The following is a 26,506-nucleotide window of genomic DNA, read 5'->3' on the forward strand; positions in this document are numbered from 1 at the left end:
GAAGTCACGGGGCAACCACTAATCACTGTAAGGTCAAGACATAAACATCCTAAGGGACTTTCTCAAGTGTCTACATGCCTTGTAGTGTAAGATCTGCCAGTTTGATTGGAAAAGCCTCTTATTGTAAATGCTGGGGAAATGAAATTGGAAGCCTTGAGAATTTTCCCTTCTTTATTGGACCCAACTCCTTTTAATGAAACCTTTGCCCCTAATTTTGAGTGCGTGATTGACCTTCCTGCTGTCTTGTCATGTGACTGATTCATCCACCAATTTAAAGTGATCCACCACTGACTCATTGACTTACTACAATCTCCATGCATCAACGGAAGTTTACGCAATTGGTCTGATTCTGTTCAGTGGAGTCATACACCTAGTATTTTGAGAGGGAACCGGTGGCAGTCCTAGCATTTCTTCTTAAAGGGATAGTTTACCCAAAAATGTACATTTTGTCATTACTTACCCTCAAGTTGTTCCAAAACTGAATTAATTTTTTTCTTCTGTTGAACACAAAATAAGATATTTTAAAGAATGTTGGTAACCAGACAGTTGACTGTAGCCACTGACTTCCATAGTATTTTTTATAGAAGTCAGTGAAGTCAACTGACTGGTTTGGAACAACTTGAGGGTGAGTAAGCAATGACAAAATGTTAGCCATGAGCCATGATAGTGGCGTAATTTTATAGTTTACATGGGAACCGGGGTTAAAATCTAATAATATACATTTTTATAATGAACCAAGCACTATTTATCCATTTTTATAATGCAACTGAACTTGACTGCCAGTAATTGCCCTGCATTTTCATATATGGAAAACAGCTAATTAGATTTTTTTGATAACACTGATTTAATATATATATATCTAATATCCAATTGAATGGGCATGACACCTCTGACTCTATAATTCTGCTATACACTTATGTTCATAGATCGGTGAAAAAGCGGACTGACTGTGTTTACTTAGTGATACTTAGTGATATTCAGTCAGGTGAGAATTTCCAAAGAACATTTCACAGATGGTGTTTTACAACTGACATAACTAGTTTGATGGCACCACTTTCCCACAGGTGTTTAGAAACCTGTAGGCAACCTGTCAGAACTAGTTAGGCATTTGCAAATCAAACTGTCCCACTTTTACTCCTCTCTGCTTATTGCATGTTACTCCTGATTTATTCCTTATTGCGAACCATCTTCCTGTCCACACGCAAAATGGAGTCGATTTCGGCCCTTTGGCCAGTCTCCACGTGTTTGAAGAGCATGTGCAGTCCTTGCCGAGTGAGCCGCGCTCCTGCCTGCCAGCCAGACGGTCCCAGAGAGGCCAGATTTACGTGCCGAAAACTCCCCTCACTAACAGAAAAACTTTGGCTCTGACCCTTGACAATAAGCATACTCCCTGTCTCACCAAGTATGCGGTTCAAATCAGTCAACCCAGATGTCAAAGACAAACCAGTTCCTTTCAGCTCTGTATTGCTATTCTGAGACATGTAGTCAGGAATACATGTGTATCTTGCACTTACAATAAATCATTTAGCAGATGCTTTTATGGAAAGTGACTATAAAATGTGGATGAACACAAAATTTGTTTACATCATCAGTATTTTATTTAAAATACTGCATATAAGCAGTATCACATGAGTAATGGAAGTTATGCGTGCTGCATTTCAGATGGGATTTCAGATGTCCAATGCATTCATAAAAGTGATAATGATCCTGGACCAATACCCTCCCTTGCTGTCACGGCCACTTGAGAGCGCTTGTAACTGACAGTAAGTAAGTGCACAAGACTGTCAAGGAGTGCACAAGGTCTAAAAATGCCAGTGCACACTAAATACTCACTAGCAATATGGCTTCAGAGCGGTTTTTGAGGCTAAGCGTATCTCATCATTCATTTATCAAGTTCAAGACAGAAAGTTCAAGAAACTTTACAGTGCAAGTTAAATTAATTATATATGACAGGATTTGGCAGTCTTTATTTCTTTGTCAATCAGTCAGCCAGTCATTCCACCAATTCTTTTAGCAGCACTGAATCATTCAGGAGCAACTGACTGTCTTTATGAGTAAGTCACTGAATTATTCATTCAACAATTTGTTCAAAAACACAGTTTTTTTCAGTAACGCTTGGGGACGCAACAGTAAATTTGCCGTTGGATACGGTTTCATTGGCGGACCAAAAATAGACAAAGTAACTATTGCGTCTAAAATGTTACTGATGTTGTAGGATGCAACAGGGCTAAAGGCGCACCCGGGTAAAAGGCACATGTGACTTTATTCTCTTTAAAACCATTAGATGGCACAACAATTCAGCTCAGCACTTTTCTTAACAACAGCTTTTGATGATACACGTGGCTGATCCTTGACGTGATCGCGGACAGCAATGCAAAGCTGATTTGGTGCTAATTTGATCTAATATTTAATGTTTTTAAAATGTTGTAGATTTATGTATTAAATGAGAATCGATACAATTATTGACTATATTTTGAGACAAAGGTCTTCTTAATGTTTTTTCAGTTTTGTTCAAGGTAATTACAGCAACAGTTTTTCAATAATGGAAGAATATGTAAATCTATGGTATTTGGGGTAAAAGGGGCCCCTGTTATCGGGACTAAAGGCACAATAATTAACATGATAATAAACAGCTGGCTGCCTTTTCCAGTTGTTGTTGATTAGATTCAGATGCTAAATGTGATATATCAAGTTGGGAGTCAACCTTAGAGATAATCACCATATTTATAATGACACATATTTAAAAATGTAATATTAATCATATCATATTATAATAAATATGTATTTGGTACTACTACTGTAAAGCTATATTAAACTATTTTTTAACATTATTGCTTAAAAAAAAAGCCTCTGCATCTTTAAAATATTTGTTTTATTACAGTGTATTTATTGTACAAAAAGGAATTCTTTTATTTATCAAAATAAACTGAATATAGTACAAACTTTGATAAAGTGATTGTTTCGAACTAATATTAACTTAGACATGATTAAAAACATATTATTTTAGCTGAAGTGTTTGTATAAATAATGTGTGTCTTTTGCTCCATTCTGGTGTGTAAAAGGCCCACCTTGACACCTCATACATTTATAAGATTTTTAAACAAACAAACAAACCACTTTTATGATTTATTTTCACACAAAATATGTTGCTCTATCAATGTTCAATAAAAACACATTTTTCTTAGGGTGTACCTTACTAAATACCTTTAGCCCCGTTGTACCCATTAATCAACTGGCAGCTGTCGATAAACTGACATTAAGGCAGGTAGAGATACAAGGAGTTCTGTCTGAATAGACATCTCGGACTAACCGTTGAGAGGAGGAGGGTCACTGGGTGCCAGATATTTCTTTATAATAGCCAGTAAATGCCAAGTTTGTTTGTATTATATTTTTGTACAGGGAGTAATCCACTTCAGTGAATTTTCAACCTACAGACCTTTATTGGGCCTGCATAGGGATTTGAAGCAGGAAACCAGAGCTAATGCCTACACTAACTTCAAACAAATGCCAGGAGCTCTTTAAATGTCGGGTGGGCAGGAGTGGGGCTCGTGTTATGGGGGCAGATGGGAGAGAGATGAACCTGGAAGTGCTGAGTTCAGAGAGAGAGACAGATGTCTGCTTCTGCTTATCTGGAAGGCTGTAGTTGGTCATATCTACAATCCTAAAACAGAACAGACGCCCTGGGGTGTTACTGTACGATTCAAGGGTCAGCCAACAAGCGCAATGCAAGAGCGCACAACTAGAACATCTTCCTCCTATAAGTACCGATCCAAAAATTCATATATGCTAAAACAGCATATGTTGTTAATAACAGACTCCTTTCCATCATCTTTAGTGACCCATTTTGGCCGCTATGTGAATCTATCCAGTGATGTTTGGAGTAAATGGAGACAAGATTGTCATAGCAGGTCATTATGGAACTTGGCAGATATCGAAATGTCTAAATGTCCTTGCCTTGAATGACTCATTCGGATGTAAAGAGGGAGTGAAAGGATAGAAGGCTAAATTGTGTGTACATGGATCGATTGTCTGCAGCTGTTTAACTCTGTACACACACCATAAGGTCGAAATGCTCTGGGTTTATATTTAAATATCAACTGACACTAACAACGCACATCATATGCATTACAAGGATAAACGTGTCCATGTTAAACGATACGTCAACGGCCCTGCAGACTGAACTGATGTAGTCTTTGAATGGGGCACAGACACATGCCATGTCCTTTGGACGTATTGCATTGGCTGTTAAGTTGAAGTACAGACTACCAGAAAGCTTCGAAAAGCCACAGCCACCCTCACTTTGCTTCAACACCTACCAAAAAAACAGCTCAGAAAATGCCGAACTGCCCCCTCCATTTGTTAAAGAGAAACTTTTTCCCCCTTAAGGAGGCCAAACTATTTTTACTGGCTTCAGATCCTAACAGAATGCATATATGGAGGTTTTTGGCCAGAGGGAAGGCGATCCCTCAGAAATGCACTATACGTCTGTGGCAAATGTTTCTGCTCCATAAACTTTAGCAGCTATGTCTGACAGTCAGTGCACTGGAGCAATGCCTGCTGTGATGATGGGAATATTCATACTGTGCCATCCTCACGTCTTCCATACACATGACAGGTCTGGACGCATTTCAAGAACTGCAGTGTAAGAAAAATAAGATATAGCACAATTAGTACAGTGCTCATTTGAACACATATTTAAATGAACACATTTTTAAATAATTTAAAAATAAACATTTAATGAAAAAATTAACAGATCATCTGTTAAGGGCTTTTTTTATTATTATAATAAAGTGTATAACATGTCAACAAATATACTCATTTTTCATTAACACATTTTCTTGTTTGTTATGGTTGATCTGCACTGTCACTCAGCACATTCTGTTCATACTCGATCTTGATGATCAAGAGATTAATGATAATTTTAGGCTTCGAGCCATATGTGTCTTTTTTTACAGTTGTCAGACTTGTTTTGTTTTTTTTTGTCAGAGAAATCAAAGACAAAAAAAAAAAAAACACATGAATTATGTTTTGATGACTTACAACTTACAGGAACATGTTTTGCCCTCAAGCGATGAGAGAACTGTTTTAACTTCTGCAATATTTAGCAACTGACAGACATATTCAATATTTCTTGCCGCTTTAGAATACTGTTCAATCGTTAATGAATAGCTACACATGAACAAATGAGTATCGCTTAGTTGAATGAGGTAGCTAATCAGTAGCTTTTTTCAAGAACTACTATACAGGCTCATAATTAATGTAAATAATGCATCATTTATAATTATTTCTAAAGTAAAGATCATGGTAACCCACTAGTAATGACTCAAGTATTACCAAATTCTTCAGAAGGAATTTCTAATTATTCAGAACAGTATTTTAAAGTGAAAAGCATGATAACTCCGTGGTAATGACTGAAGTCATTGTAAGCTTTTGAGGTTTTTGTAAGGTTATTGATTAGCTAATAGTGAACTACTTCATTCAACTGAGCACTAGTATACTTACTAATTAGTTAATCAGAGTATCTAGAATGTTACTCATTTGTTCCTGTGTAGTTATTCATTAATGGCGGAACAGTGTTCTAAAGTGTTACCTTTCTTTTTTTATTCTTGTACAACTAGTTATGATTTCTGTATTATTAGGCCTATAAATCAATGTTCTCTTCCTTATTCTTATGATTGGTTTTATTTTGGTGCGTTGGTTGTTTTCCTTTATCAAAAAGAAAATAAAGACAGAACATTTTTAGGAGACATGTCACGACTAGAGAGGGTGGGGAAGGGCGTAGGCTTTTGAGAATCCCACAATGTCTTTCTTTCCTTGCCAGCAGCACTGTTTATGAAAGTGTGTTTGGATTGCCCTCCCTTGTGTGAACAGTTTGTGCAGCTAAATCATGTTTTATCTATATCGTATAAAGTTTGGACGGACACTTCCTGTTGATTGTTTAATACTTCCCATGTGCCAGTACACCAAATGCATATTTGTTTGCTGACAGACATGACAGTTATGATGAATGTATTAGTTGTACCTTAGATTAGTGATTATGCAACGTACATTTCAGCTGCCTATGAGAAAAACTGACTCTGTGAACACAGTCTGAAAAATGGCAATGCACTGTACTTGAACATACTTACACACAGTGTAATACACTTCCACTATGTCAGTAATAGCAGAATTCCTTTCCTCAAGACTTTCTTCAACTCCCACAGTTAGATTCACATGACCACATAATTCCACCACAAAGGTCAAGAGGTCACGGGTCAGGTCACCTCCCTCCATTTGCGGGTCCCACTTGCCAGTTAGAATGCCCAGTCTCTTTATTAATAGGCTTACAATGAAACCCACAAGGCTGAACCACAAGACCGGAAATATGGGGTCCACAGAGGCATCAAGATGTGGGGCTAAAAAAGCACATCTGTCACACTTTGAGTGTGTGTGTGTGTGTGTGTGTGTGTGGCTCTCCTTTAACATAGATTTTGCCTAAATCTACTAAAAACACTTCAAAAATGTCAGGTCAGAGTATAGATTGTGCCCTTCCCGACAGCATATTCCATACCTGAACAATTCTCTTCTGTTTTTCCAAGAGAGAAGTAGGAAAAAACATATATATTTTCTTTTGTTCACAGATTTCTGTGAAATCACGTATGGTTGCTGCTTGCAGCTTTTCACATATTGTAATACACTTTAATCAGACCTCTTCATAAAACTTATAATTTACAAATTCATTTAAAAAAACACACAAAAAAAAACACATTGTGTTAACATGAAAACACGAGGAATTTTCATGGAAATAAATATTTAGCTATTTTCTACAAGTTTAGCTTTTATATCTATATTCTCATTAATGACAGTCTTACAGGAAGTTTCCCTGCATTCCATTTCACCACAGCTGCCAGTACAAAGTGAAAGTTGACCTTCATGGTTGAATGCTATTTAGAATTCAAAATGCCTTTTTCCCATGCAATTGCCATTTTTATGAGCAATTTTTTTACTGATCCACCCATTATTTGAGACTATTACATTACTATCAACCCGAAAACATGAAGTCATACCCTCCCAAAAATTAAACTGCCCCGAAATGACCCAGAAAATGTAATGCAGGGTAAACATATAAACATTTTCTCTTACAAGACAAATGTCATTACGCTAACAAGTGGGATAAAACATCAGATACGATTTTGTCAGATGTGTTTGACTGTGTTTCTGCAGAAAGATAGGAAAGAAAGTGTTAGCAAAGACAGTGTTTCTGCTTATAAACAAGAAAGACTGCGTTTAGTTGGTTTACATTGCTTGGTGTTTCAGCACTTGTATGTCCTGGTGATCACTCAGGGCAGAAGGGTCTTCCTGTGGAAGCTCCTGGGCCAGTTGGCGTAGGACAATAATGTGGGCAATGTGTGTCTTGAGCAGCAACTCCAGCTCGTCCTCACTGCTCCCCAAGACGCTCACTCCGTTTACTTCCACCAGCCTGAAACAGAGACACACACCTCAGAAAAAGAACACTGATGGCATTGCCAACAGGGACGTCTTACTGTTTTTTAAAGGGGTAATTTGGTTCCATTGGAAAGATAAGGCAAAACAGTCTACCAACTTAGTAGTTGTGTAACAAATATGTAGTTGTACAGTTTTCGATAAATGATAAGGGAGACCTGGTGTCATGATCCGGTTGCAATAAAGTTGATAAAGGATCAATTTGCAGCAGTGTGAATATTTATTTAGAGGGAGGGTAGGCAATTTCGGAGCGGCTAGCAATAGTAAGCTAGCTTTAAAAGCATTAGATCCCACCTTCCCTTCAGAGCGTCTCCAAAGTCACGCATCATCCAAAACACACGAGACGCCGTTAAATTACATCATGTCTCAAAAGCACATAGCCTAACATTAAAATAATAAAGAACATAAACAACATATCCAATATTATCCAGACAAAGTTGGAAATATCCGAAATCCTTGTCCTCGTGGGGAAATGTTTTGGTCCCCATGAGGAAGGCAGCTTATCAATCATACTAAGTGATGTTTTTTTGAAAATCTAAAAATGCAGAATGTTTTCTGTGATGGGTGGGATTAGGGGTTATAATATAAGTTTGAACACATTATGTCTATGGAATGTCCCCATAAAACATGAAAACGTGTGTGTGTGTGTTGGGGGCAATACATTTTAAGAACACACCACGCATGAAATTAAATCTCCAGAATCTGAATTGATCACTTAAAAAACTGATTTTAAGCCTGTTAAATTTTGTGCACTTATTATATTTTATTTAAATCACTGTGTTTCTGAAAATAGAAAAGTGACGTTAGCCTTTATGTTTATTTACTGACTGTGAAAAGAATTTTGCCAGAGGTTTGGCAATTAGCTACCAAACACAAGCAGTTACTCAGGTTCCCCTCTTCCAGAGGGTGCATATGCTAATTTGTATTAGGTTTTTCCTCCCCCCTCCCTCTGGTCCTCATCCTCCACTTAATTATAACTTGTATTTTATTTGTGTTTATGTACATGTGTTTGCATGTATAAGGTTATCAAGTTCTGCCAAACCCAGCTCACAAATGTAATACTTAAACTGCAAGCCTTAGGTACAGTATTCATGTTTTTATCTGTTCCTTGTGCATAGCCACCCACATTTTACATGTCAGTGTTTTCCTGTTATGCTCCCTGTCTCCTACAAATTTCCATAGCAACAGGGGAAAAACACAAGAACTGATGGAGCCTCTGTGATCCTCTCTGCTCTTAAAGGCTGGAAAATTTGGGATGTTTCTTGGCATGTTTTATGAAAGGCCAATTAGAGGCTTAATTCATCAAAACATCCATTACACTGAACTGACCTCTTTGATCTCACATTCTTTCACATTTCAGTTGTTTTAGGACTATGACCCAAAGGTTATACTTGGTGGAAATCATTTAAAGAAATAGACTGCAAAAAATGCTGTTCCAATTTCCATTTTAGGGTGAACTGTTCCTTTAAATGTTTCAATAACATTTTGGTGCAGGTAAAAGAAAGCTTGAAGACATGCTAAAAAAACATTCTTCAAATATTTTAAAATCAATTACCTGTCATTCCGACAGAGACTAGTACCCTCAGTGTGTACCACCATCAATCCCTGGCCCTCTACCCAGCGTGCAGAGAAACCATAATGACCGTCTGAGTCTGCTTTCACTTGGGTGGCCACCAGCATGACAGGAGACTGCAAAGAGACCAGCTGAGTCAGAGTAGGGCTCTTCCTTTCAGCTTTCTCCTGCAGGAAAAGAAGAAGAAGAAGAAAACTGCTGAAACGGCATCAGTGAATATCTGGTTGCTCTCCTCAATGAGACACTGCTCTCGTTTTATAGATAGTTTTATGGATCTGTCTTTGAAAAGGTGTGAAGTGTTAAAGCTGACAGCCTCTCTGATCTGACTGTTTCAAGAAAATGGGCTTGATTATTTGTGGAGTAAGCAGAATTTTAAATAATTTTTTTGTCACTCAAGTGAATTGAGAAAGAAAATATTTATTGCCAGCCATGAAACTGTATTTTGTATATATATTTTTACAAAAATATATATTTTATCCTTAATGCCATTTTTACCCCCTTGCATTTAAATGCATATAGGGGCCAAAATGTGTCATGACTAATGATTTCATCACTGGTATACATGCATGATCACATGAATCCACACCCCCAGACCAATAGCTGAGACAGAGACTGAATACAGGAAGTGAGTGAAAAGATAGATGCAAAGCGATCAGGTTTCTCTGAACACGCAGCAGAAAAGTCGAGGTGAGGGCTCGAGTCTCCTGGCGTGTGAAAGCCCTGCGGCCAAGACTACTGAGCCTCTCCCCAGACATGGGCACCAGACGGCTCGCTCACACAGGAAACCCCCCTGCAGAAATGCTTAGGAGCCCTGATCACCCCACTGTTTGGATTCCCTAGGGCAGGACGCATAGCTCGGGCCTCGCTCAATTATTTAAGAGAAGCAGCAAAAGGGCAGGTACTTAAGAATTAATCATTTCAGTCCACTTTCATTAGCTCGTAATGTCGTCCAGCCTTCATACTAACCTAGTGATGGAGTGAGGTGAGGGAATAGATACTGGACACAGAGCAAACAGAAACTAGAGAGCAAGCTGAACAATGGAAATACAGATTATAACTTGGCAACTGTCTTTTAAACCGTAGATGTTTGGGAAGAACAAGAACAATTGGTTGAGAAACGGGCACACCTTCAGAAATCCCCTAACTCTTATGAGATGGGAGAGGAAGTCGTGCCAAGCCCCGGATTGTAGGATTGTGTTTCGCATGAGAAAGGATTTCGGACTCAGTTAGAAAAGTGTGGCTGGTATTAATGAAATAAGTGAGGCACTGTCAGTTACAATAATGGATTCACAGGACCCTGGAAGGTAGAGTTGCATGCAGTAAAATGGCAACCTCAAGATGGACTATAAATCCCAAACAGAGCCAAAAGCTGCCACAACTATTAGCCACTGGGCCTCTTAGCTGCCAGTGCAGCTCAACACGGTGACCACCAAGACTTCGGAAAGAGGGAACAATCAAAGTGAGCCCAACTACTGGGAGCTCTCGTGCTTGGCCACAATCGCAGTATCTCCACAACCTTTTCCCACGAGAATAGTGAAACCTAATCTGAGTATGCAACCACTACTACATCTCTGGCCTGAAGGGAAATGAAATGTAATTTAATTGAAATAAAAAAGGGAAGGTTAGATAAGGTTTGGGCCATATTACTTAGAGGGGTTTTTCCCTCAAATCCCTGAATTTCAGCTCTAGACCCCACGTTTGCCACCATGTGTTATTTTTCGCTCTATTTTAACAACTCCTCCCTCCCTCTTCCTGTCTTTTTTGATGCACTGCAGTCGCGACGGATTGCAGAGATTAAAGGCGATGATGAAATATTTCCTTATTGTCAGATAATCTAGGGAAAATAAATGTCAGACTGCTCCTTATTAGGGCCAAGGCTTGTATTAGTTCCCAGACTGCTCTGTGGCATGACCTGCGCCTTTCCCTTGATTAGGTCATATGATAAACATTAGCGGCACTGCCTCTTTCCCACCAACTCAGCACCTAAAGACTGTGGCCTGAGGGCGGCAACGTGACACGCTCTTTTCTTACAAAGTCCCGGTCGGCATGTGTCCTTTCATGGCACCTCGTTAGGTCTCTACCGATGAGATGAAAGAGACGCTTTAAAGGAGAACGAAGGTGGGAAAGAATCACCGGTACGGCCACAACATGGATAGTTTTACACTAGTGTTTGGTGTCATCCTGGCTTTTGAAAATCAAGTGGTGTTGGTGGCAATGGCTCACTGTTGTGGTGACCGTCATTGTGAAACGCCATGGGAAGCAAATTAATGATAAAGTTTTAAAGATGGCAACATTAAAAAAATTATGAGTAAAGCTTCAGGACTTCATGCCGCTTAACTGCATTCATTTTTTCCCCAAGTGTTTTTGTATGTCCAACAAAGTGCTTGCATATTGGGAAAAGCCAAGACTGTAATGCTCACATTAGTACCATATGTTCAGCCTCATTAAAATGTGGTCTAAAATAATAACTACTGGCCTGCGTTCACATGTCAGCACTATATCATTTCATACTGCAACAGGAAACTCTGAAAACCTTGAGAAACTAGAAGGCCAGTCTCACCTTGGCCTGGGTCTTCTCCAGAACTTCACACAGGTGAGCCACCTGCCGATTTAGGTGGACCAGTGTGATCTCGTCTTTAAACACCTGGCAATTCAGCCTCATCTTCTCCAGAAGTCTGACCTCTGAAGGCCTGAGGAGTAAACAAACACAAGCTGCTCCCTTGAGCTCTCTTAAAGGTGCACCGTGTAATTTTTAGAGGCATCTATAGTGGTGAGGTTGCAAATTGCCCGACAGGAAAATAGGTTGTCTGAGACAGCAGAGAGTAGCCAGTTAAGCAATGAGATTTCTTTACAAAGATAAATTAAGAAATTAGGTTTCCTTGATTTTTCAGTAAAACTATGTTATTTCGAATATTATTGTTACTTGTTCATCATTGTGTCAGTGTTTTATTTGCTGACTATAGCTATTTGCTGACTTTGCACAAAGAACAACATAGTGACGAAACGCGTTTGTCCATTTGGGGCTACTGTAGAAACATGTCGGCGCAAAATGGCTATTTCAATGTAAGGGGACCCGCGGAGTATGTAGATAGAAATGGCTCGTTCTAAGGTAAAACAAACATAACGGTTCATTATGTAAACATATACATTATGTATACACCACTGAAAACATAGTTATGTACATGATATTGCATTTCTGTCAACAGATCCTCCTAAATATTACACAATGCACCTTTAAAGGAATACAGCTTCAGAAGATTTGGAATATAACGAACAACTTACATAGACCACTTTTTCTATGATTATTATTATTTGGACTTTGACGGTATCTCATTAACTTTAACTATATAGGAAAGAGTGGACATCATCCTATATTTCACAGAAAAAAAGAAACTCATATGGGTTTGGAACAAAATAAATGATGACCAAATTTTCATTTTTAGAGAACTATTCCTTTGTCTTGGATCAGGAAGCTGATCTGAACAGATTTCCAATGTTCTGTCACTTTATATCAAAGATTAGGCTTTTTATTATTGTGTGGCTCAGTCTTAAATAAATGTAAGTGGTCTAAACCTCTTATGTTCTCAGACTTAAATATCTTAGATTAATGTCATCCAAAAACCCTGATACTTGAAAGATTTGTTTGCATTTTTCCTGGGGAAATGGCCAAGCTCATGAAGGACATAACGAAACAAAAAACAATAAGCCTTCAAGTTAAGTGGCTTATCAGGTAATTAATGAGGACTTGGACATATTGATTTATGATGGTATTTTCTAACACCCTTATCCATTCCTGCTTTCAATCTGTCCAGCTCGAAAAGATGTCAGAATAAATCAAAGGCCGTAAATCGGAGAAAAAGCAGGAAACTACTGGGTGAGACCCACACTGGCTTTTTCCTCAAACACCCTCTCTTTATTTGCACACCTCATAAATTAAACAGGTATGTATTCCCATTTTGCAACAGTAACTATTTGCACATGATAAGGCTGATCCTTATCAAAAATTCTGTTTTTGTGTTCCAAAGAAAAAATAACATCATGAAACATCATAAGGGCGAGTAAATGATGAAACTTTCTTTCCTACATTGTCAGAACCATGCAGATATTTAATATGCTAAGAAAGTACATTAAACGCTGGCATAATGGTCCAATCATGAGGCAGACCGGGCAGCAGTTTTCTCTAAACTTTAGGAAATTAAGAAAGATCTGTGGACTACCCATTACCATCATCCAATGCAACTTTCAGCACTGACGCCACAGAAAAATAAACTGTAACAGACTGTAAACAGAGCATCAAAAATCACAGGATGTTCAGTCTCAACAAGGAAATTACACTGAGGGCATCCAAAACCAGCTCTGATCATCAGTTCTTCCAGCCTCTCCTTCTGGAAGACGCAACACATCATTATCCATAAAGACCGATGCATTAATGAACAGTTTCTTTCCCTCTCCAATTCCATGTGATAATCCCATATAATTACTCAACTGCTCTGCATTAACCTCCAGCACATTCTATTCTATTTTACAATGAGAGGATAATACTTACTTATTCTGCACTGGTGCTGTGTTAAGATTGTCCCTGAGTGTTTGAAGGCTCTGTCTCTTCCTCTTCAGACAGTCCTGGGCTTCACTGAGATGCCTCTTCACTTCCAAGCTGTCTATTTGCACTGCATCCATGTCCCCCTCCATCTTCTTCAGCTCTGAACAGAAGGCCACCAGTCCATGGTAAAGCTCCTGAACCTGATAATAATACAGACATAGATCAATTAAAAGCAATAGAGGAGAACAGGGTTATTTGTCACATTTTTTCCCTCAAGGCAGGTTTATTTTTGAAAGTCTATTTCTGTGTAAGAAAATACCTCCGTTACGGATACACTGTTTTTGCCAAGGGAAAAAGACACACAACCCTGCTCCAAAAGTGTACTCAATGATACTGAAATTTTAGTTTTAGGATAAAATTCACAAGTATTATTCTTATTCATGAGAGTTTTGAACTAGAAACCAAAAATAAATCCACTACTAGAGAAAATAAGCATTTGGTTACTGGACTTTTGACTCTAAAAAAGATAGTTCCTGGTGTGACAACTAGTCCCAGTTTTCATTTGAATAAAATGGTGAAAGACTTTTCTGGTTTTATTTTGTCTTCCTCCAACAGGACAACAGAGTATATTTACCTGTATGATGACGTTTTGAAGGGAGGCCACCTGTTGGTTAAGCTCTCGAATCTTGCCGGTGTTGTTTAGCAGATTCTTGCTCTGAATATCGTCAGCGGCACAAATGTTATTTGGGGAATCAGGACCGTATTTCTGTGTTTTGAGAGGTAAAAGTTTACAAAGTTTAATTTGACCTACGTTATGTGTGTGTGTTTTCATTGAATCCATTGAAATACTCAAGCTTAAAACATAGCTTAAAACATGCAATTCTGTCTACCTTCCTACATAAGTGAAGCTCCATTAGTCTTGTTTCTGAGCCAGGCAAATCTCCAATCTGCTGCTCAGGGGAGAACTCATCTGAAAAAAGTGGAAAAATAGAGACGGTATGTAAAAGTAAATTCACTGTGTAAATTCCAGAGCACTTACAAGCCACAAGCCATATATGATTCTCTCCAAATGCAAGACTAAATGGCTGATCTTTTCCAAAGAAGACAAAAGAAAAAGCCCTAAAGATAATACAATAAATTGAGCGTAAGTCAATTTATTTTGTGTATGTGTGCATAATCCCCAAAGAAAAAAATAATGGCACATATAAATCAGTATATTAAAATCTTTTTTTACTGCAAATAATATACAAGTATTTGCATTGACTTGATAGTCTAACACCAAGTGTTGTCGTCATCTGTGATATTATATAAATTAACAACAATTTGTAAAATGTCTCCAATAAGTTCTTCTGGCTAAAAAGTAGATTGTCGTACATATAAAAAGACAACATTTGTAAATATTGTATTCCTTTTGGCTTTTATATACAGACCTTCATTGCTTTTCATGTTAAAGTGATCTTTGTCTTCATTAATTCCCAGCATCTTCAGGCAGGACTCCATTACTTTTCCCACACTTGTGTCTTTGGGTGTCCTTAAGTGAACAGTACGATCTGATGCTAAATCAAAATTGCAGACAGATATACATGTAGGCAATTGTCAAAACCTTGAAATTAATTGTAAAAAAAAAGATTATATTTTGAACTATAAGATGGGATAAAATTGCATAGGCAGAATGGTACCATTGACTGTGATTTCAATGAGATGTGAGTTCTTCTGAAATCTAGCATTTTGCTCTTTTTGTCTGTGAAAGATAACATGACACATATTCAGGTCAACCTCTAAATACTGTTATGAACATAATTCCATTTTGGTAACAAGTAGTGATAACTCATCATTTTACATTCTACAGAGAGGAAGGACGCTCTACCTGAATTTGAATGAGCATTGGTTCATATTGATGCTGCTAACTTGAGGAGAAGATTTTGACTTGGTCATGGACACCAAAGCCGCTGTGAATTTCTCAACATTGTGTGGACCAAACCTTTCTTTTACGGGAGAGAAAACAAGTTCAGGTTTGCTTCCACAACATTACAGACAAAAGAACTGGGATGTGAACTCAAACAGTTCATGTTATGGTTGTGCAATGGTACCCAGGAGGGAGTTGAGTCTTTGGGTGGTGGCGTTCGGTGGGTGTAACTCATGGTAGATGGCAGACAGCAGCCTCTCTCTCTCCTCCAGACTGGACAATTGAAGGATTTCAAGGGTGTGGAGATCAATAGAAGCGATGTGAGATCCACTGAACTCTGCCTCTGTAGGTTTTGATCCACCCAAAGCCACAACATTATTATTAACATCTCTTCAAACTGTTGCTTCTGATAAATAACACTAATGGATCTCTAAAATAGATCTTTATTGGTTTGAATATTCAACAAATAGGCGCTGCAAATCATTAGCTAGAAATGGTAAGAGTCTCTGTGGTGTTGTATTAGCTAGTAAATGTTGTTTTTCCATCTCTTTTTAAGTTGATGCATGGAAATACTTCTTAAAATGATGCAATAACTTAAAAGTGCAAATGAGTAATACATAATCTAAACAGTTATTGGTTTGTGGTCTAAGCATTTGTCTCTTTGAATGTTTGGCGAATTAAAACATTTAAAAGGGGTGGGAAAATGACAAAAACAAATGTGCAAACTGTACTTTACCTCTAATGAAGGGCAGGCATTTCTGTAGACCAATATTACTAAACCACTGGCAGACCTCCTCCGTGTCCAGCTCTGCTAAAGTTTTGGCACTGTACCCATTAGAATCCTGCTGAACACAGACAGATACAGACAAACTCACAATACATGATACAAATGACTTTTAAAGTTCGCAACATGTATGCATGCAGACACATTCATCATCTTGAAATAACAGTTCATGAACATACTTCTGCAGAGTATTAACGCAATGGAAGACGTGTCCACACAAAAAAGACCAAGTTAGAACATTCCATCATAAAAGACAGAAAATAGGACTTTAAGAGTTGTTTTGTTTAACCATGGAGAATTTTCAGTGCTCTTATGAAACGCTGCATGAGTGTATTTGCGTATACCCTAAAGCTGTGGATACTCTGACTACATTAAAATGTGGGTTATTTTTATGTGAAGCTTATAGTTATCATCAACACCAAAACTCTTTAGAATAAGACCTGGTAACTCACTCTCAGAAAAAAAGGTACTAAAGCTGTCACTGGGACAGTACCCTTCAAAAGGGTTCTAATATGTACCATTTAGATACTAATATGTACACTTTTGGTACCAATATGTACCTTTGAGGGACTAATATGCACTCTTTAGGTACAAAGGTGTTCCTTTTGAAAAGGTACCGCCACAGTGACAGCTTTTGTACCTTTATTTCTGAGAGTGATGAAACAGAATAGCAATAAAAAGTTTCCAGAATATTTTTCACAATCTTGCACTCAAAAACAGCAAAAAATGCCAATACCTTCACTGCACTTTCTCCGGTGTGGTCCATTGACTGGGGAATGTAGGATGCTAAGAAGAGAAAAATAACATGATCACTACCATGCTGAAAAGACTAGCTTTAATTGTTATGCTAGTTTATGATTAGTGCTAGTTTGGGGTCTTGCTTTTGTACATGCACTGGCATACTATTCAACCAGCAAAACTTGGTGCTCATGAAGCTTATCGACCAAAAACGATATAATAAATATATAAATAGAGAGAGCATCCTACCCTTTGTCATCCAAGCAATGGCTTACAATACAAAGTCACATCACGTCTTTACCAACAGTTATCCTTCTTTGACGAGGGGATTCTTCATCTTCAAGAATTTCATTTTGCCCTTGGCATGTGGAGTGAAAGGTATGACTTCTCCGCACCGTATGGCCCAAACTACAGGACCTAGTGGCTAGTTTCTGTGACAGGATGACAAAAAAAGAGCATTTGTACATGTTTAGTGCCTTTTAAATGTATTCTGTGTGAAGTATGGATTATATTAATGTCTATTAATTAATAAACGTTTCATTTACAAAGGTAATCCCGAGTGATTTTACCTTTTGGTGTGTTAGCATGCTTATCTTACTGCTCAGCGGTAGTAGCCTCAACTCTTCCTTTAGCAACTCATGGCTGCTGGCATCCTTGTTGCTCAGGTCATCTAAATGAGTAAAACAACACATCAACAAGATGTCAGCACTATTAGCAGATGATCCCTGAGCTGATGGGAAAGAACTTTTGGATCCGGAGAAGCCCTAACTCTGTCTGGGTCAGTGAGTCCATCTCTGGGAAACAAAACAAGTAGAACTTCAAGCTAACATGGGAAAAATTGGTCCCAAAATCAAGTCTGGACACTCCAGAACACCATATTTGGTGTATTGTGCTCCATGGAACAAACTTGAAAGCTTGGTTGGAATTTGTGTCAAATTAATAATGTCAGCCGGAAACAGCTACTTAATCTCTGTATGCTAGTGCTAATACTTGAGCTAATAACGTTAAGGAAGGAATGAAGGCGTTTCTTTTCATATACGGGCTCTGTAGCATCAGTCATCAATAATTTATCATAAGCCTCATCTGCGCGCTCTGTAAATAAATGCAAACACACAGCAAACCACACTGGAATACTGTGGGATGTTGCAAAACTGGGTTGACAGTGAAAAGGACAAGTGAGGGACTGTCTGGCCAGTGGCATAGTTTAGTGAACAGTGACATGCTATGTTTTCCCACAGACAGCAGACATTCTAACATTCCCATAACCGCAATGCTTTTTAAACCCCCTCCCCTTCCTTCATAAAAAAAGCAGGAAAAACAAACAAGAGCTGGGAATTGACACACTGAAATGATGGTCTTAAGTCCTATCAAAAGCCCACTGTCTGATCCCTGGTGATTCTGCATAATAGGGAATAGTATGTGTTTGGCATCGGTGCCAGGTTTGTACATTGCCTGAGGAATACTACTGGTGTCTTTTATATAGTGAAATATTAAACATGTAGTAAAACATGGTGGAGCGGCTGACTATAGAGATAGGACCATAGAAACCTATAGATTTGTCAGTATTGCAATACTCATTAATTACTTTCATCAAACTAGTTCTCAAACAGAATATGGACAGAATAATCTATAGTATCTTAGCCCAACAGGACAGCGTAGAGTGAACAAGAATGTTTAAAAAGCAGTTGCAAATGTGAACACCAAAGGTGACAAAGCAAGTAAAAGCACAAAAAATTCTGTCATGAAACTCTAGATGGCACAGGCTGATGGGGCCTTAACCCAAATTGATGATATTCACAGCGTTAACTACTTGGCACAAGTAGACTGGTTCATGTCACATCTGCAGTCAATGAGCTTGCTGCTCAACATTTAAATGGCTGGCTAAACATGTAGACATACTCTATAGCAGTTTGCAGCGTGCTTTCAGAGTTTGTCTAAAACCCTCCACCTTCCCCAGCTCCACCTGTATAGATCTGCTATGGGTAATTGATATATGCTATTTGTGCAGCAGCAGTGTGTCTACATACTCACAGCAGTATATCGGCGTATGTATTGGCAGTAGCAAGTTCCTGTACTTGCTCTGCAGCAGCAGCAGCAATTCAGCAGCAGTAGCGTAGCAGATCTATTTCGCCAAGACCAAATACATTAACATGGTCATGTCCATTACCATGCAAAAAATATCCTGAGAGTTGTCATGATAGAAGTGTTTTCAACACTTTTAATGACAAATAATGTTTCTGGAGTACCAAATCAGCGCATATTAGAATGATTTCTAAAGAGTCATGAAATATGTTCAACATAATTATCTCTAAACATCACAGATAAACTGAACACACACAACAATAACTCCTCTGTCTATATCTGGATTTCCTTACTAGCAGACCTCAGACATTCGGGATAGGCAAAAACTGGTCCGGCACCATCATACTGAGCATTAGAGCCCCACAGGGCTGTTGTTCATCCTGATGACTCACAAATGTACTGCCAAACACAGTACAAACCACATCATCAAGTTTGAGGATGACATTGCAGTGGTGGGCCTCATCAGCGACGATGAGTCATCATACAGAAAGGAGCTGGAGCATCTAGTAGACTGCTGTCCAAACAACAATTTCTCTCTATGTTGACAAAATAAACGGAGACATCGACTCCACAAAGTCCCGCACTGACCACCTCCCAAAGTGCATCAATGGGTCTCCAGTAGAGATAGTCAGGATAGAGACGTTTCTGGGTTTGCACATCACTTGTACCACCCCAAAAAAAGCACAGCACTCTCTGTGCGGTGACTGATGAGGGCAAACTTCCCCCACCAATCCTCACCACATTCTACAGAGAAACAATTGTAAGCATCCTAACAACATGGTTTGGAAATTGCAATGATTTAGACCACAAGGCCCCGCAATGCCTTGTAAAAACAGCTGAGAGAATTATTGGAAGCTCACTCTCACCAATATCAGACATTTACCACAAACGGAGTGTGAACAAGACCCAGAGCATCACATAAGACCCCAAATGTCCCTACAATGAACTCTCTGCCCCCTTAAAAAAAGGCTTACGTGAGTACGGGGGCCAACACAGAGAGACTTTGCAACATTTTGCAAACACAATTTGACAGATTTCACAAACAACTTAGTATTCTTCATTTGGGATCTCAGCAAATCAGGGCCATTCTTTTATTATTTAGCCATGATCATTTAATAATATATGCAGGCATCGCTTTTAAATAAAACTACATTTATCACTGGCTTTCTGAATGCAGTAAGACTGTGAGGGTAGTTGTGCCAGGCAAATAGGGTTGATTTTGTGAATAAGAAGCAATTTTTGGCTAAACTTAATTCAGTTGTGGACAGTGGTGGGAAATAAGTTTCAATAACATGTAAACTCAACTCAAATACTTTGTTTGGTGGAAACTCAATTTGGTAAAGTCATGAATCAGACACGTCAACTTCAATTTAATCTTTTGCTGTAAACTACTAGCTAGCAATAGCACATGATAGAATGCTATTTGTTAAAATTGTTTGTACTTTCATGCATGGCGTTTCCAGTACAAGCACAAGGACAAAAAAAAATAGTACATTGGAAGTCTTCAACATAATGGTAATATCTAACATATCAGAAACATAAAAGAACACTGAACACTAACAAGTGTCACCATTTATTGATCTCAAAAACGAATATCACTTAATTTCGTATATTTACACTCCCTATTCAGTCCCATGAAAAGCATGCCTCAAAATAGAAATCCCTTGCCCAGTTTTACTTATTGCCCACAAAAATTATGTATGTAGTCCCAAATGTAAGAACATAAAGAACACAAATGTATTTAATTAATTGTGACAATGTTTAAGAACTGTTCTGCAATACCTCAAATTAGGTACACTGAACAACCAACTTGTTTTTTTGTTCTTGTTAATTGTTGTGCACTGCAAACTTGATCAAATTATATTTAATTTCATATTTCAATATGGCTGTAATGACAATAAATGTAATTTGACAAGCAAGAGGAAGGGGGTGTGACTTCAATCAAGTGTGATTCAGTTGTGAGATTAAATTGACCTTTAAATTGACATTCAGAATTGGTTCAACTTCATGGACTGTGTGAAACTGTCCTATTTAAACAAACAAGATACTTACAAAAAATACAAAAGCACAAAAGATAATGATTTCAAATGGGAGAAAGTGAGACAGTGTTTAGTCCCCAGACAGAGCTAAAATGGTCTAGCAAAGGACAGGAGGCTTTCAGAAACTGGGCCACTTCACACGGTCGGTGAAGTCGGCCCTCTGACAGCCTCTGGTCGTTCTAGACAGTGAACAGGAAGAGGATATGTGCAGAGCCTGTCCCGAGACTGCAGAGAAAACTCAGTAAAGCCAAGGACTTAACACAGGTCAAGATCTGAGGGAGCCAAAACCAGATCTCGCTGCAAGAGAATAACATGCATATGTGCTGCAGTCCAACACATTCTCCTCCTCGCAAAAAGCCAGTAAATTGCAAACTGGATTAATGGAATACCACATGGCCGAAGGAGGTAGAGGTACAGATATTCAGAGGATCACAGCGAGAGAGGCCTTTGGGATCGTGGGAAGTATCTAGGTCTTTCCGCCCTGACAGCTGTTTCCCCAGTTTCCACAGGGCCCCCGATGCACTGTGGACCAGTGTGGAACACAGCACCAGAGAATACAGTGTCCTCCAAACTGAACTTTCAGAAGAGTGAATTATCAACAAACACATTCAAGGGCTTTACTGTAAAACACACCTGTGTGTTGTCAGCATTTATTTACAACTGGCAATGGTGTACTAACAAATAGAAGTATAACAGACATTGAGACAGACTCATTCATAGAAGATCTGTGCACCTTCTTCAAATGCCTGGAGCAACCGTGTGAAGGTTTTTGACTGGAATACAATGCTTGGGAACAGGTCATATGGCTTCACGCTTGGGATAAATGTGTACAAAGGCCATCCCTCACCACAGCACAGACACCATTGTCCTAAAAAGATTACCCCTTGGTCACAAAACAGCATCTCAGTGGGTGTCGTTTCTCTAGACCAAACAATAAACACCTTAGTTTTCGGGAAGGAGCAACAGCTCACTTCACTAAAGGGTCTAAATATCTTTGCTGTGAGGAGTTGCTTTGTGCATGATGAGACCTGCACAGTGGCATGTCCACCCACACCCTCTGAACTGTGCCCTTTCTGCTGAAAACCACACCTGGATGAGGACATGAGTAAAATATCAAAAAGGCAAGAAGAGTCATGAGAGGCAAGATTTCAGCATTTCAGACAAATACGTCAATGATGAACTATTCAGATCGTCTCAGATTTCTGCCACATCTTAAAAATTTCGAAGCACTAATTAAAGGTTACATACTATAGTTGTGTTACATACCAATCTCGAAATATTTGTAGACGTGCATGCGCCATCATTTTTATGTGATTAGGTTAAAATACCCAACATTTCTGATTCCTTCTCTTTCTGGTGATATGGCACATTCCACAAATACAGTTAGAGACATTAGAGAACATTAGATATTTAATAATATGTTTGATAAAGTATTGTTCAAAGTCAAATTAAGTAGCTAGTATTAAACATCAAATGTTGGTATCCTCCCTCCTGAAAATGGGGATTTAACCATTAAAATTGTTATTGACAAAAGTCAATTTCATTTTTGCTATTAATACCTATTTAAATATTCATATTTGTAATGCATGTATGCATTGTAAAACAAAAATGCACTCTATTTTTTAAATTAACTAATTATAATTGCACAATTGTTACAGTTTTTTATATTTTAAATAATATTTAAAGTCATGAAATAATTTGCAAGCCCATAGAAATAAACGGCATGCACCTACCTTCACTAAAAAAAAAAAAAAAAACTTTTTAGTTTTGTACCTTATCCGTAATAAATGCCATATAAGACAGCAGGAATATTTGTCAAGCTACAACAATCAATCATACTTTGATGTCAGTTTTGGTTAACAGTTAAACATAAAAAATAAACATATTGTCTGTTTATAGAACTATATACTATATATATATAGAACAAAAATACTATATATTACTATATTTTACCATACTATATATAGTACTACTAACAAATGTGCACAGGACCTTTTCAGATTTAGAAATGACTATTCAAAACTATTTCACTACAGGAACCGAATACTACTGTGAAGATTCATCTCAAATCAAAACAGACTCACCCAGATTATGTTCAGTGAACTGCAGCAAACTGATTCCAGTACTGAGGCTTCCTAACAATGCAAACAAACAAGTAACTATTTCAGAATGTATCATGGTAAAAGCAAAACTACACTCCAGTCTTGTACAAACGTGCCAGTGGGCTCATCGCACTGCTGACGCCTCTTACTTTTTCGTGGGTATTCAGGAAGTGGGGGTACTTGAAAGGAGCTGCGCAGGAAGTGAATTGTAGACTTGTCCACGCTGTTCTTCTTGGTCGTGTCTTCCTCTTGAGGCTCCACCTGTGGATGTTCTTGAGTTTTGGTCTCACGGTTACCTTCAAACTCCACGTCTTGGTCTACATCTTCCTCGCTTTCCTGCTCTCCTGTAGCAGCACTGCCGATACTGTCCACTCCTTCACTGCCTGAAGTTTGCTGCAGACTTTCTTCTTCCGAGTTTATGTCGAAGAACTGGTCGTCATCTATTACGTCGGAAGGTGTCGGAGGTATGAGGTTAATGACTGGTGGTGTGAGAAGACCACCATCTTCAACATTAATGCTGCCAGAACCATACAGAAGATAGTCAACAGCAGAATCATCCTCATTGTTCTGGATCACTCTGGACTGAAATGGTAAAGAGGAAAGTGGTGCAAGCTTCTTCTTAAGCGCTGCTCTTTGGCACACGGACACAGAACTAGCAGAGCGGCCAATGGTGATCTGTTGAGGTGGCCGGTAGCGCTTAACTTCAGCAAGGCTAAATCCAGGGTTGTCTATTCCCAAATCTTCAACAACGACATGGACGTTCTCCTCATCCACGACAGGCTTGGGATTTTGTGGCTTTTCCTGATTGTACTTCAAGCAGTCGTTTTCAACAGTCCGAAAGCAAGAGCAACACAGGAACCTTTCAATAATGTCGATGATGTTTTCTCGTCTGGAATGTCGGTTATCCACATGCTTTGCCATGTCCATCGCTACTTCCTCCCCATTCCCTGACCCTCTCAATCCCAGAAGAAACTAAAAGTCTGAGGATCAGAGACAGAAAAGCATGGCTTTTTCACCTCTATCACCTAAACCTTCATCGAAAAGGAAAACAGACCCCCTCAAAGCATCAATATGCAAGACCCTCTCACCGAAACCCTTCCGAGCAATAAAAAATAAATCCTCAGTAGGTTGTTGCTTAGCAGTGGCCTGAAAGAGAATAGGATGAGGCTTTATGCTTTGGCTTCGATGAATACTTGAGATGAATGCTAGTTTCAATTAAAGGCCTTTCATATGGAAAGTACGAAGGACACGGCTCTGTCCTCAAAGAGATGTGTGAATAAAATTAAGAGCGTAGCTGACTTTTTTTTTTTTGTGTAATTTTGTGGAAAAATTACAGTTCATTTAGAAAAAGCAGTATATTAGATCACAAATTGTACTAGTTTGGGTACATCTGTGGAATCTGTTCTTTCTTGTTTGGTCTGTTGTTCCACTCACAAAGTTGCTGTGCTATGCTAAGCTATGCTGCTAATGCTAAGCTTTCTGGTACACCTGAACTGGTCACTAAGAATGAACATAGTTTGCCTGGTTATAATGCTCTTTTCCTTCATTTGATAATTGTTTAATTAATTATTAAGGATATACTGTATACACACACCACAAAAAAATGTAATACAGTGCAAAAGTGACATCTGACCCTGAGAGTGAAAGATTCATAATTTGAGATACACTACTGTTCAAAGGTTTGGGGTCAGTAAAATGGAGCACACCAGTTTTCACCATTGATGATAATAAGAAATGTTTCTTGAGCACCAAATCAGCATATTAGAATGATTTCTGAAGAATCGTGTGACACTGAAGACTGGAGTAATGATGCTGAAAAAAAGAAAGTATTGCTGTTAGAGGAGTCCTTTTGTATAACCTTTATATTTTAGGGCCAATCAAATGCATGCAAGCAGAAATCATAATGTTTTAATTATCATTAATGCATTTGAGCACAGTCGGAGCAGAAAGAACTGTCAGCACTGTATCAAGCGTTCCATGCAGAAGAAAAGGTCACCATGTTCCAGTACTTTTTAAAGAGCCAGTTGTTAAGCCTGTTGATCAAAGGCTCCACTGATATTTATATATGTTTTTAAACAAAAACATTTGTGCACAATAAGGGATGACATGGTGGGCTGCAGTAACTGTGTTGCATGACTAGCATCCATCACAACTATAGGCCAAGACAGACTATTCGGCATTGTATTGTACGTTGTACATTTCCTGCTGATTTTAGGGGATGATCTGTGGAATTCTGCAGAATTTATTTAAAAATGGTAAGCAGAGCTGAGAAAAGGTTAATATACTCCAACTGGTAGCTAAAAAAAAAAAAAAATCATATTAGCCAAAATGTTTGATAAACAAACATATAGGGGGGGTAAGGGTTGCACAGAAGAGTTCTGTGTGTGCAGATTTCGTGTAAGTTCTACCAGAAAGACTCGGGAGATAGAATGATGTAATGAAGCATGCATTTATTGACAGCCCAGCAAGCATTATAAAGTTCTTTGGCGTAGGCCCCGTCCATAGTTCGTAATCCGAGGGTAGCGGATCTGCATTTTCCTGCCTGAAGACAAAGGCAGGGGCGCAGCCGACCCCCCTTGAAGGTATGGACAGGACCATCCTGGTGGTGGTGGGGAGGGTGGAGGTTGTTGTCGCGTCGGCATCTGCGAACTCAAACATGTGTAAGTACCAATCTTTTATACAGAAAGTATAAAGACGTGATTGGATAGAGATGAAGGTAATAAGTGACGTAGTAATTAAGTCTTCCTGGCAGAACTTAAGCTAAAGCTTTCATTCTAGTCGTAACCAAAGAGCGTGAAACGACACTTTACTGACGAATGGGATTATTGTACTATATTATTTTACTATAACCTGATGAAAACCACACAACAGAGAGAGACAACTGCTATCCTGAGAATGTAGAGCATTTCATGATTTCTACTCTTTATAATCCTGACTGAAAAAAATATATATATATGTATACTGAAAACTATCTTACCATGTATTACATTTTTGAGAAACAATTGCACAAGTGACTCATGTGCGTCATTCCCTTCTTTTTGGCAGGTACAGTAGCTGTTGCTTTTCCAGGCTCATAAAAAAAAGCAACTGGTACATAAATGTTTCTAATCAGTGAAGCAGGTCAGAGGGAACAAGATTTGCAATTCATTCATCAAAATAGAATTCACATAAAATAAAAAACGCATCATGTTCTTTCATTGCAATGCCTAATAACACGATATATGATACTGTAATGAAATTTCAGACAAAATAAAATAAAA

The 26,506-nt window shown here is 38.5% G+C and overlaps 1 protein-coding gene across 1 annotated transcript; it reads right to left on the reverse strand.

The window, feature by feature from the left end:
* Positions 1-6,660: 6,660 nt before the first annotated feature.
* On the reverse strand, positions 6,661-24,537 carry LOC311280043 (uncharacterized protein). Its single transcript, XM_084391925.1, has 17 exons — positions 23,396-24,537; positions 23,229-23,279; positions 17,593-17,693; positions 17,325-17,454; positions 17,022-17,071; positions 16,238-16,346; positions 15,686-15,844; positions 15,463-15,580; positions 15,275-15,336; positions 15,026-15,151; positions 14,486-14,565; positions 14,230-14,361; positions 13,602-13,795; positions 11,616-11,745; positions 9,038-9,222; positions 7,280-7,459; positions 6,661-7,197 (listed from the first exon to the last, which is right to left on the reverse strand). Exons 1-17 carry the CDS (start codon positions 24,171-24,173, stop codon positions 7,176-7,178), a joined length of 2,607 nt encoding a protein of 868 aa, XP_084248051.1. The 5' UTR covers positions 24,174-24,537; the 3' UTR covers positions 6,661-7,175.
* Between the last annotated feature and the right edge of the window lie 1,969 nt (positions 24,538-26,506).

The sequence above is a fragment of the Rutilus rutilus genome (assembly GCF_951802725.1).
Source record: "Rutilus rutilus genome assembly, chromosome: 20".
Taxonomy (NCBI): domain Eukaryota; kingdom Metazoa; phylum Chordata; class Actinopteri; order Cypriniformes; family Leuciscidae; genus Rutilus; species Rutilus rutilus.